This window comes from Capsicum annuum, chromosome 3 (genome assembly GCF_002878395.1).
Source record: "Capsicum annuum cultivar UCD-10X-F1 chromosome 3, UCD10Xv1.1, whole genome shotgun sequence".
Classification (NCBI taxonomy): domain Eukaryota; kingdom Viridiplantae; phylum Streptophyta; class Magnoliopsida; order Solanales; family Solanaceae; genus Capsicum; species Capsicum annuum.
The window spans coordinates 105,699,292-105,713,254 of NC_061113.1; the positions used below are offsets into that span (position 1 = coordinate 105,699,292).

A 13,963-nucleotide genomic window follows, 5' to 3' on the forward strand; every position below is an offset into this window, starting at 1 on the left:
TATTTGCAACACCTAAGGATATCCTTTCAGCTGTTAGTCAAGCATTGGTTGCATGCTAAAAGGAGTAAATGTGTGTTTATAGCTGAAAAGATGGAGTATCTAGGACATTTTATCACTATTGCAGGGTGTCTACTGACCCCAAGAAAATTAAAGTAGTTAAGTCCTGATCTGAACCTCAAACATTGAAAAGGTTGAGGGGTTTTTCGGCATTAGCAACTATTACAGGAGATTTATAAGAGGATATGGGGTTATCAATAAACCAATTAAAGACTTGCTCAAGAAAGATAACTTTATCTAGTCCACCAACGCTCAAGAGGCCTTCAGTGAGCTCAAGATAGCTTTAACTTTAGCACCTATTTGATACTGCCTTATTTATCTTTACCCTCTGAGATTAAAACTGATGCATGCAATGTAGACATTGGAGTTGTGCTTATGCAAGGAGGCATCCAATAGCTTATCAAAGCAAAGGGTTGGCAGTACAACATCAAGAACTCTCAGTTTATGACAAAGAGCTCCTGGCCTTAGTCATGGCTGTGAACAAATGGAGTGAATATCTAATGGGAAAAACCTTCATAGTAAAGATAGATCAGAATGCCCTATAATTCATGCAAGAATAGAAACTACATACTGGAACACAACTTAAATGTATGACTAGGCTTATGCAATATGACTTTAAAATTGAACATAAAAAGGGGGAAGGAGAATAAAGTAGTTGATGACTTATATAGGTTACCTATAGTGAAGCTAACTCTCTCATTATCATCAGTCAAGATTAATTTGCTAGAGTTGATCAAGCAAAGCTCGGACTTAGAAGATTCACTTAAAGAGATAATCTCATCTATCAAGGACAAGAAAGTGGATGTTTTTTGTACACCTATTTACATGAACAATTAAGAAAAAAGAGAAGGTTGGTAGTAGGTCTTGACCATCAGCTGAGGAAGAATATCATAGATCTATGGCATAACTCCATATTAACGGGGCACTCTGGCATTGACAAAACTCATAGAAAGGTGGCAACAATCTTCTATTGGAAGGGGTTGAGAGATGATGTAAAGGAATATGTGAAGGGATGTGATGTGTGTCAAAGGCATAAATATGATAATGCCCCTTATCCTGGGCTACTGCAACCACTCAAGATTCCAATATCTGCATGGAGTAGTATAAACATGGACTTTAATGATGGATTGCCTAAGTCTCAAAGAAAGACATTGATATGGGTAGTGATGGATAGATTAATAAAGTATGCTCATTTTATGAGCTGTCTCACCCCTACTCTGCTACTGATGTGGCCAAGATGTTCATGGACCAGGTATATTAACTACATAGTTTTCCTAATGATATTATAAGTGATAGAGATCCAATATTTACGAGCAAGGTGTGGCACATTAAACACCTCTACAGCCTACCATCCGTAAACAGATGGACAGACAGGAGTGGTAAATAGATGTATAGAGACTTACCTAAGGTGTTTTTGCTCAGACTCTCAGACGGACTGGTCTAATTATCTATCTGTAGTTGAGTGGTGGTATAACACCATATATCACTCCTTTTTACAAACATCAACTTATGAAGCACTCTATGAGTAACCTCCAGGTTGGATAAACAATTCAGTGAAAGTGAATAGGTATATCTCAAAATCCAGCCTTATGGACAAGTCACACTAGACTCACTTCACTAAGCTCTCAGCTAAAATACTATGGGCCCTACCTGATCACAGAGAAGATAGTATCAGTAGCTTATAGACTGGAACTTCCTCCACAGTTGCTGCTACATCCTACTTTCTGTGTCTCACAGCTAAAGAAGTGCCACCAATTACCTTCAGATTTCTCCCACCGACCTGTTTTTCCGCAACCTCAAGAGATCTTAGGGAGGGGTATGATTCAGAAGGGAAATAAGGTTGTAGTTCAAGTACTAATTTGATGGGATAATTGAAACCAGCTGACGCTAGGGGTGGGAAAAAATTAAACCGACCGATAAATCAAACCGATAAAAATGTTATTGGGTTAACGATTTTTTATTGGTTTTATAAAAAAAAATTATAGGGTAAACGGTTCGGTTTCAATTTTAGCTTATTGGGTTATCGGTTAAACCGATAATTCAATTAGGATACATAAGTTATTATTTTATCTCTATTTATGTTATATATATAAATATCTCTCTATATATATGTGTGTATATGTATTATATGCACTATTTATTCACAATTCAGTGATTTACAAAGTATTAACCTATTCAGGACAATAAAGGCACAATATAAAGCTCGGCTATTATCGTATTAGAAAGCTTGAAACATTTATAACTTCCAACAATTAGGATTCAATTTTTTTCCGAACTAACATTCAGTTTAAATTTGAAGATTCTTGTAAACTAAAATACATTGCGTAGAATTTTGGCGGTAACTAAGATTTTATTTTTTTATGTTAGTTGTTACTATTTCTATTTTATAAGTATTTTCTTATTGGTTAAACCGAAAACCGAACCGTTAAGGATTAAAAATCGATAAATCGAAATCGATAAGAAAATATGTTATTGGTTGGTTATTGGTTTTATATATTTAAACATCAAAAATCGATAAACCGAACCAATAATACATTAAACCGAACCAATAACACATAAAGTCGAACCGAACTGACCGATGCACATCCCTAGCTGAAGCCACTTGGGAGGACTATAATGCACTGAAGATTAGATTTCCTCAATCTCTTCCTTGAGGACAAGGAAGTTTTCATCAGGGAAGAACTGATACGAGGAATGGAATTGCCAGGTATGGAGAAAGTACATAACGCAACATTAGTACTACTTGACAGTTAAGTCGGTTAATTAAGAGAAATAAACTTAAGTTTAGGAGTTTTACATTTCAGTCCCTATTAGTTTTAAATTTAAGTTAGGATTATTACACAATGATTTCTTCCCATAGAAGAGAGGGGACCGAAGAGTTAGTTAGGGGCTATTGCAGAGTACTGAGTACTTAAAGCACGTATTGTCATTACTTGGGAGTATCAATCAAAATATTCTCCATCTTTTGCCCTACCTTAGCTTCTTTCTTGCATTTTCTTTTCCTTGAATTTAGCAGCTGCATACCCCTCCCCCCTTCTCACACACAAGAAAAGGTTCATATATGTATCAGACAATTACACTATAATATCATATTTTTTAAAAAAATTGTTGTGTTATAATAAACAGTCTAAACACAATATAGGGATTAATATTCCAATCTGAAATATTAACGACACTAGAGTAAACAGAAAAGTGTTCTGGTTCATATACATCAATATTTTGATTAAAAGGCAAAATTCTGGTTCATGAATACAGTTTGGAATATTTATATTTATGTAGCCAGATTCATCACTGGGAAAATCCCGCCTCTTCACATTAGTCTCCTTTTTGAGTCTTCCCCGCAGATGAAGAGACACCCGTACACACTAGCGAGGTTCTTCAAAGGGGTGAAGAAAAAGCCTCAGAATTCACCTTGGAGTCATTTGAGATATTTCACACCTCAGATTCTTATGGATAAGAGCAATACAGTGTGCCATCTCTGCATCCCATCTTCAGCAACTGACCACCAAAATGCCAGATAATATGATATTTCATCTTGCCGCAGTATGCTTTTAACTTGTATGATTGCTATACAACATGATGATGACCTTTGAGCTCTCAAATCCATAGACTGGATTACATCTAACGTATTGAGTCACCAACCCAAAATTATTGAAGGAAAAAATTATAGCTTAGGCATATTGAGACATGATTAAGTAAATAAATGTGTGGCTCAATAATAGCTTAAACTTTTAGATGAGTTAGTTGCACAATTCAACATGGTACTGGAGGAAGTAGAGGTCCTGGGTTCAAGTCTCTCTGTAACACCTTGAGTTTTATGAGTTGGCCATACAATTCAACAATGCTTTTTTTGACCCAAGCTTGCTTTACAGAAGAACTAAGTCAAGCAGGAATTCATGAATATTAAACTGATGATCCACTCTACCTGAGAAATACGTTACAAGAGATGGTCTGGACTCTCATGTTGAAAGAGAAGGCATAAAAAGCAACAACTTGGTTGTCTGTGGAAAAAAACCCTCTGTCCTAAAGGTGCTTTTTGACGACATACTAAAAATTTGTGAAAACTGAAACATGCGCCTCATTCTCGATTTATTCAGACCTAACCAGACGAGCTGCAAAGGCTCCATCAAGGTCATGCTTCACAGGATTAGACATATAGAAACCTCGTTTAGTAACAAAATTATCCGGTACATATTTATTCACAGGATCAATGTCAAATTCCTGCAAGGAAAACAATGGTAACAGTCAGACCAATGTGCAGGAATAGAAGGTAGACTAGAAGATAAATGGGTTTTGAGCATCATATGTATGTAGCTTTTTGATGAAAGAAGTAACTTTAGAGCAAACAGACAGATCAATTAGCATGATTCAATCAAGTTTCTTACTGGATGCCTAAGAAGAAAAGCTTCAATTCTTTCCTCATTCTCTTCAGGGTCAATGGAACATGTGCTGTATATTAGCACTCCTCCTGGTTTCACCAACCTGCAGATGCAGAAAAAAACCACAAGGGTAAAGGAAACAAACAACAGAACCTCATCAGTCATATGGGAATGTGTAAGCATAGTAACTCAATCATAATGCATATAACCTAGAGGCATTTCAGACACTAAGTACATGTAGTTGCAGTCAAAAATTTAAGCAGCTTTGACATACATTTTCAAATTCTCGTCCTCGGTAGGAGAAATATTTATAAACATATGCACCTTGTTTTAATCCACTTCAGAACTTGCATTATCCTGACCAGTCACCAAACTTACGAGGGAAAAGCTACTCCCTCCATTTCAATTTATTGTCTGGTTTTGACTTGACATGGAGTTAAGAAAATAAAGAAACTTTTGAATCTTCTGGTCTTAAGCTAAAGATATGTAGAGGAGTAAGACAAACAAATTGAAATGGAGGGCATAGTCTATATTTCTAAAAGAAAAAATCCACTAGCAACAGTAATTCATGTCAAGGTTGCACTTAAATTATGAATTAAGAACTATTGGTTTTACCTGGAAGCTGAATCGAGAAGCTCATCCTGTAAATGTTTAAGTTGCTCCATGTCTTCCAGTTTCCTATTCCAACGCAAATCTGTTCGCTTTCTCAAAACAAAGAGTAAATACACATCTCAAATGTCCCAGCAACTACAACTTCTGGTTTAAAGGATGGAACCATAAGCAACTTGCAAGAATAGTGAATGTGACAAAAGAAGAAAGAGGAATAAAGGACCAAAATTTTTAGACCATGCAAGCTTATAGCAAACTATAAAAATTTTGCACAGGTCTTTGAACGGAAATACCTTTGAAAGAACACCAAGCCCTGAACAAGGTGCATCAAGCAAAACTTTATCCCATTCCACGACATTATATGTCTGCTAAAAGTTAAACCAGGGATTAGCAGTTGGACAATAAAATACCATGTGTTTTTGTTAGAGCGTGCGTGTTCTTACAGAAAACGTTCGAAGATCAGCATGGATAGTACTGATAACATCAATAACTTGGTGCAACTTGGCTGTCTCTCTGAGTATCCGCAATCGACCTTCATTTATGTCAACGGCAAATAAGGTACCTGACAAACAAGTAAAGCACTAGGGTATAGTGTTAAAAGAGTCAACAAACATAACTCTAATATGTAAGAAAAGGTTAATGACCAGAATTGTTGGCCAAATACTATGCGACAATAGCCACTGAAAATGCTGGTAATATGCCATGATTTAACAAGGCATTGGAGCAGTTATCAATAGCAAAAAAAAAAAAAAAAAAAAAAAGACAGACGCTATCCAGTTGTAAAACAAAAAAATAAAGTGTCCTCTTGATTCAGAAACTCCCAAAAGAAAAAATTAGATCTTACCAGGCATTAGCCCTGGTTCCTTTGATCGAGTTACTTTTAGACAATAATATATTAAATGCAATTACTGATGGACCCCAACTTGTTTGGGACTGAGGTCTAGTTGTTGTTGTAGTGACGGACAAGGGAATATGGTGCTTGTATTGAAGATACCATGACTGTCTACGTTTACAAGATATGCATTTCTCATATGTTTTATTTCATTATTGAATTCACAAATTTAAATTCTGCATCTGATATGCTCTTGTGAGAACAGATCTTGCCCTAGTTAGTTCCCAAATTATGTGAAAGGAGAATTTTTTTCACGTAATTTCTGGTCTAAAAGCTTGCAGCAGTCAGCTATGACGAGCAAAGTTTGTATGAGATTACCTTGGCCGTTCAAACGGGATGCCATGAACAATGTTTTCCCTCCTGGAGCAGCACAACAATCAATAATGTTCTCACCAGGTTGTGGATCAACAATTGAGACTATTAATCCTGCAGTAATTAGGGTTATTGTGGAATTGAACTCAAATCATTTGTCACTATCTATGATATTTTTACAGGTTTCAAACTCGAGTATCAACAAATGCATTATCTCAATTGAGGACATCAAATTTCTAAAATGTTATACAATTCAATGACCAACAAAATGTCAATCCCATTTTTCCAGTAACTGGACACTAGTTTCCACTGTATAAAACTTCTAAAAGGAAGTGGCGACACCCTCAAATTAATCAAATCATAATAGAAAATTACTAACAAATGGAAAGCAATAAGGGAATTTTCATTTTCTTCACGATGATATGTAATACGGTTAATTGATGTATGAATCCTTATGAGGAATAGCTCAATTTATAGTTTACGATCCTTGGAACATAGACAGGTGAATGCTCCAAGTTATCCGAAAGACAGTTGAATTCTCCTTCCTTTAATCGTGTTGATTGAGAGCATATGAAAACAACTGTGTTTACAAGCTTTATTAAAATGGAATTACTCCCCCTGCCCGCCGAAAGAATAGTTGTATGCAAAGACAAGGGTCAAGGGATAACTGAAAATGCAAGAAGGAATCTCATGCAACATACTCAACTAAACATTTACTATAAATCCCCATACTCCACATTTTGAGTTCTATAAGGAGATTACCGGCACTTTCATCCTGGACTGCACAGAAGCCTTCTTTTAGTAACCCAGCCTGTATAACACTCTGAAAGAAGAAACTTTAAAAGGTCAATTGAGCTGAAAAACACATTGTGTATGCGAAGCTAAAAATTAAAAACAAGGTCAAACTTTTAAATGACATAAAAATACATGAGAACACTTCCAATAAACATCATTTGGTGTCATCTACAATTCTACATTAAGTATGTTACATCGTCTCTCCATTTCTTCCAGCTGTATTTGTCCATAACGAGAATTAGTACCATAGCAGAAACTGTTGAGACTAGCTTTTCTATTTATTTGATCTAGCAAACCCCTCCTGACAAACCCCACCCCACTCAAGAGTCAATGGTGGCCCTTTTCCCAATTTGCTCCTTTGGTGAATCAAACCCCACCACTCAAGAGTAGCGATTATGGTTATTGTAGGCGTATCAAGGTTGAGGAGGACAAGGGAGCTATTCGCAGGATGCGGCGGGGTAGGGCGACGGGGCCAGACGAGATTCCAGTGGATTTTTGGAAAAGCACTAGCGGGGCAGGTTTGGAGTGGTTGACAAGGTTGTTTAACATTATTTTTAGGGCAGCGAAGATGCCTGAAGCGTGGAGATGGAGTACGAAGATGCCTGAAGCGTGGAGATGGAGTACGATGATTCCAGTGTATAAGAACAAGGGAGACATCCAGAGTTGCAACAACTTTAGCGGTATTAAGTTGTTGAGCCATACTATGAAGGTTTGGAAAAGGGTGGTAGAGTTGAGGATGAGAAGGATCGTGACGATCTCTGAGAATCAGTATGGTTTCATGCCAGGTCGATTGACCACTGAGGCCATTCACTTTGTGAGGAGATTAGTGAAGCAGTTTCGGGAGAGGAAGGAGGACTTGCACATGGTGTTTATTGATCTTGAGAAGACATATGACAAAGTTTTCAAGGAGATTCTGTGGAGGTGCTTGGAGGCTAGAGAGGTGCCTGTGGCGTACACTAGGTCGATTCAGGATATGTATGATGGTGCGAAGACTCGTGTGAGGACGGTAGGTGGAGATTCAGAGCATTTTCTGGTCATGATAGGGTTGCACCAGGGATCGACTGTTAGCCCGTTTTTATTTGCCTTGGTGATGGATGTTTTGACGCGACATATTCAATGGGAGGTACCGCAGATGATGTGGTATTGATTGACGAGACTCAAGGTAGAGTTAATAATAAGTTGAAGATTTGGAGACAGACGCTTGAGTCTAAAGGATTTCGGTTAAATAGAACTAAGACGGAGTACTTGGAATATAAGTTCAGTGATGGGTTGCAGGAGGCTGGAGTGGTTGTGAAGCTAGACTCCCAGGCCATTCAGAAGAGGGAGAGTTTCAAGTATCTGGGGTGTATGATTCAGGGCAATAATGAGATTGACGAGGATGTCACGCATCGTATTGGGGCAGGATGGTTGAAATGGAGGCTCGCTTCGGGAGTTCTATGTGATAAGAAGGTGCCCCCGAAGCTTAAAGGTAACTTCTACAGAGTGGTAGTCCGGCCGGCTATGTTGTATAGAGCGGAGTGTTGGCCAGTTAAGAACTCCCACATCTAAAAGTTGAAGGTGGCTTTTAGTTGAAAGTGGTGGAGATAAGAATGTTGCGATGGATGTGTGGGCATACCAGGAAAGATAGGGTAAGGAATGAGATTATTCAAGAGAAGGTGGGAATTGCCTCGGTGGAGAACAAGATGCGAGAAGTGAGGTTACGTTTGTTCGGGCACGTCATGAGGTGCAAGAATGTTGCGATGGATATGTGGGGTTCTAATGCCCCTGTGCGGAGGTGTGAGACACTGGCTATGGATGGTTTTAGGCGGGGTAGAGGTAGACCAAAGAAATATTAGAGGGAGGTGATTAGGCATGATATGGAGCAGTTACAGCTAACGGAGGACATGACCCTTGATAGAAAGGTATGGAGGACACGAATTAGGGTAGAGGGTTAGGGGGTGGGAGTGCGTTGGTAATAGTAGGGGTGCGCTCCTCTGTGTCTGGAGTTTCTTGTGCGTGGCTAGCAATGTTAGTTTATTTGGCTTACCGTACTAGTTTATATGCACTTATCTTTTGTATTTGTTATATTGTTAGTTTGTCTTACGTACCATACTAGTTATATGCACTTATGTTTTGTGTTTGTTATATTGTTATCGGTCCTAAGCCGGGGGTCTATCGGAAACAACCTCTCTACTTCTCCTGAGGTAGTGGTATGGTCTACGTACACTCTACCCTCCCCATACCCCACTAGATGGGAATACACTGGGTATGTTGTTGGTTGTGGTGGTGGTGAATCAAACCCCCAACCTCTTTGTTAGAGGTGAATGGTACTTTGCACTAGGCTATCCCTCACATGACAACGGTCGACACTACATTTAGATCAAATCTTTGTGGTACTTTTGAGAACTAAAAAGTAAAGAACGTGCATTCTAGTTTCTTTCTTGATAAGTAACAAAATGCCGATCACTAATGAAGTGACATATCAACGTAGAGAAATCTATATATAGTGTATTTTTTTACTATAGAAAAATCTACATCAATGCCATAAATATGGTCATATAGTAAACACACTTTAAAGAACTTATCAAGGTTCTTGAAGTCATACCTGCATTCCAGTTTTTATACGAACAAAATCATCCAAGTATAGAGAAGGCTCATGTGGGACCTGAAGTTCAAGACAGGAAACACAATGAATCATAGTAATACACGAAACAAATGCAGAATAATGCAGCATAATTCAGAAAATGTAATATGGTGGCCTCAATTAGTGTTTAGGACACTCATCCTATTTTGTAAAAAAAAGCAGAAGAAGATTCCATTATGATGGACTTCTATTCAAATCCTAAAATCTTAACTAGTGATGGATGGCATTTGTTTGCTTCTTTTTGGTCAACTAGACATTCAAAGCTTAAGAGTTATGCATAAGGTACATTATCAGAGATAGAGAGAAAGACTAGAAGTGATCCTAAGTAATAAAAACGAACGAAATGCATCTAAATCTTACCTTCAACATTTTAAGCCTTGAGACGAGATCAGCCCCAGTCAAACCTTTCCCGATATTTGCCCTAATTTTGTTAAAACAATTTGAACACAGAACTGTCACACTATCATCCAGAGAAAGGATAAAATAGGAAAGAAAAGCCTCATCATATACCTTAGACTGAAACTGGGATAGCTGTTATTCCATGTCATAAGCTTAATAGCATCTTCCTGTCCAAAATACTTTGTCCATCTTCTTACCATCCACTAGAAAACATGGTAAAGGAATATATAGAAGAAAGAATAAGAGATGTGAAAAGATAGTCATACGAATTTTAGTACTGTTTGTCTATGCTTAGCATAATATAATCTGGGACATTTTAAGCTATAGTGAAAAAGATGTGCGACAAGATTACTATATGAGTGGAGTATCATGAAAATTTCCGAAGCATGCAGACAAACTGAGGGTCATTTTGACAAGTTCTTACAAAGACTAGCTAGAACTTAAGCTAAATCCACATAATTTAACTCAGGCATTATTTTATCTCCAATCAGAGTTATAAATCAATATGAGAATCTCACGGTATGGATGAATAAATATACAGTAATGAAAAAATGAAATTTCCAAAACATGAATCTAGAAAATCTATTTGACACAACCATGGATGTGCAGGACATGTTGCTACAGTATCAGACCTGGATTCTCTAAGGCAAAAGATTTAAAGAAGAAAAAGTTCAACCGTACAACTGGATGAGAGTAAAGAATGGCAAGACCACGTGCTTGTTGACGATCATCACCGTCCACTTTCACTGCCGGAAGGGAATCACTCTCCTGCAGACATGAAAACAATCAGGGAACCAGTAGATTCCTTATTGTCAGATCATATGTACTGATGGAATACTAGAAGATATACCTTAAGGACTGCTAGTTTCCTGAGAATCCCATTAACCAAGTTACCGGCTCCTGGTCTAAGAGCAACCTTTGAGAGCCTTACACACTGCAGTTAGTTTAAACATGCAAAAAAAATAAGAATACTTACATTACTTTGCATAAAGAAATGTTCACCACACTTATCAAATTAAACCAAAAAGAGAAAATGTTTATTTTCAAAGAGATACGAGGTGCACAAATGATGCTATGAATTTATCTGTTTCAATTCTAGGATGTTCAAATGGATGCAACTGAAATGTGAATTTTACTCATGATCCAGTTCTTAATGAAGCACCAAAATATCCAATTTAAATAGAAAAAAACAGGTGTAACCTGCATAGTAATTTGTCTCTAGCATACAGTTAAGGCAAGTCTACCAAATTATCAAGCATCTTTTTCTTTTCACGGTGGATCCCTATCCCCTACAAATCCCACCACCCCCAGCCCAGGGTCCAATAGTGGTCCTTTTCCAATTTGCTCCTCTAGTAACTCGAACTTCCAACCTCTTGATTGAAAGTGGAGTGATCTTGCCACTAGACCAACCTCACATGTCATCAAGCATCTTATCCTTCATTTCCTTTCCTTTTCCCTCGCTTCATTCAAAAATATGGCAAGCAAAGGCTCTATTGCAAGCTCAAATGTGTTAATTATTTATACCATCAGCTTCATATCTAGGTTCAACACAATATAAACTCACATCCTTCTTTCTTGACAGACTTCGAATCAGCTTTCATCAGAATAACTTAGTAAAAGAAGAACATCCATTGTAAACCAAAGTAATAAGATAAATGTACCTCGTCTACAACCGCATAAGGTGGCACGTCTAATTTGGTGATCTCATAGAAACCAATTCGAAGAATCTAACAACATTTTCAAAGAAAAAAATTAGTTATGACTATAAATGACCAAGCAAAATTCAAAAGTTAAAAAGACAGAACACAGAAGGCACGAAAAGAGGAAATTTTCAGGTCCAAAGCATTCAATTTCCTAAGTAGTCCTAACAATTCAAGCTGTGCAGAGCATGCCAAGGTCCATTGAGATGAAGTGCTTAACTCAAAGAACATTCAAAAGTCAGCACCAATAAATTGGATAGACCACCAAATAGCATTAGCAAAGCCTCTGATATGTGATTTCTTTAGCATTGAGCATACACCTCATGGTGGATTTTCCTCAGATATTATTTTAGCTTTTAAAACTTATCCCTGTGTATTTTCGAATAGAAAATAAATGCACTGATAATGTATACTCTATTGAAGTGATAACCATGTTGACTATCACCAACCAACACATACCAAACAAATCATTCTTGCGCAATGACATTCTAACTCTCGCAATTACATTATGGTCGATAAAACCTTATCAGCCAACATGTATACCAACCATCGTTAAGATTAAGAAGACATGTAGTAAATTTAATTCAATCATCGTCACTCATTTACATTAATTTTGGTTCTAGATGGTTGATACAACTCAGAATTTTCTTTAAAAGGCATATTTGCCAATGTAATATTGCTTCAGGAAGAAACTCTGGTGTGCCTTTTTTTCCCTTTTTTACTTGTAATAGTTCAATTCAAATAATGTTGTTTTAGAGGAGTCTCTAATTATTAAACCATCAATGAAATAACTTCGTCCGAAAATGAAATGCATGAATTCTCCTTTACTTCATGGTACTTACATAGGAGTATCTTCAAATACATACAATTTAAGAGATTCTCCAATACTTAAACCATGGCAACAAAAAATATATTCCACCAGAGGCTCTAAAAGAAATGAATCCACAAAGAGGCAAATATACCTGTAGTAGAAGAGGTTCCATTCTTCTGAACATGCGCTCATCGTGGCATAGAGAAAGAATCAAGTGATCAAGATATCTTCTCCAGCGAATGGTACCTCCAACGACCTCTGTGACCTACAATATAAATATGTTAAAGAAATCCATAAGCACCAGTGCTTTGGTATTGTGATAAAAAAAAAAAAAAGAGAATCATTTTGACATGGTAGTGAAGAAAGAAACCAGTCTTAGATCTCTGTCATCTAAGCGACGAGTACGAAAGCCAAGAGTTCTTTCGACATATCCCATTTCATTATCCCCTGAACCCCTCCCTTGCTCATTAAGAAGATCAGCAAACGCACCACCCAGCTCTATACGCATTAATCTCACAGCAGACACTGTAAGAGATGATGCAGATAAGAACAAATAAATAAATAAACAAACAACTGAACGAGCCTTACACTAGTAAATGACGAAAACAAAATCAACTTTACCAGCTCTATGAGAAGAAACTTCCAAATTCAACTTCTGTTTTTTCCTGCCAGAATCTTGACACGTACCACAAGCTTGCAGTTAGTCTTGAGGATTTAATAATACTGACTGTAAAAATCAGACATTAAGCCTAATTTGAGCAAATGAAAGCATATTTTTCTCTTTTACTAATTTTCTTACGCATGTAAATATTCTTGCGCAAAATTAACCTGCACGGCGAACTGAAGTAGCAGGGCTGATTTTTTTTCAATTGTTTAGTGGAATTGGATTCAGAAGAAGTTGTAGAGAGCTTGGGAAAATGGAGCATCCGAGCTGAAAGCAATTGCGGCAATGACGGCATAATTGTGTGTGTATGGTCGGAGAGGAAGGAAGACGCCGGAGAATTGGATGTTTCCATAATTGTTTTCATTGTATCAGAAATTGAACGAATACTTCACTTGAACTGTTTGTATTCGGGCAACGGAGAGCTTTTCTATCTTTTTGATAAGGCACGCCCAATAAACTAGTTACTCAGAACGGAAAAGGTGCAATACTCCTGTCAAATATACCTTTGCCTTAATGTAAATATACATATATAATCATCAATTTTGATAAATGTTATATATATACCCTTTGTCATATTTTTTAGGTATAAATATACCTTAAACTTTGATAAATAATATTGATATACCTCGATCACATATTCGAATCAATTTGTGGGTTAAATTAGAGATATTTTTGGGTAGGATAGGAATAAATTAAATAAAAAAAGACAAATGAACAAGATT

At 37.1% G+C, this 13,963-nt stretch overlaps 1 protein-coding gene across 1 annotated transcript; it reads right to left on the bottom strand.

The window, feature by feature from the left end:
- Window positions 1-3,748: 3,748 nt before the first annotated feature.
- On the bottom strand, window positions 3,749-13,742 carry LOC107863613 (probable ribosomal RNA small subunit methyltransferase B). The gene is given in 18 exon segments (XM_016709618.2): window positions 3,749-4,278; window positions 4,443-4,539; window positions 5,052-5,137; window positions 5,339-5,410; window positions 5,489-5,607; window positions 6,256-6,363; window positions 7,012-7,072; window positions 9,629-9,688; window positions 10,028-10,088; window positions 10,178-10,269; window positions 10,748-10,834; window positions 10,917-11,000; window positions 11,728-11,793; window positions 12,729-12,842; window positions 12,948-13,102; window positions 13,199-13,252; window positions 13,406-13,443; window positions 13,445-13,742. Coding segments are annotated over 18 exon segments (1,647 nt in total). The 5' UTR covers window positions 13,606-13,742; the 3' UTR covers window positions 3,749-4,146.
- Between the last annotated feature and the right edge of the window lie 221 nt (window positions 13,743-13,963).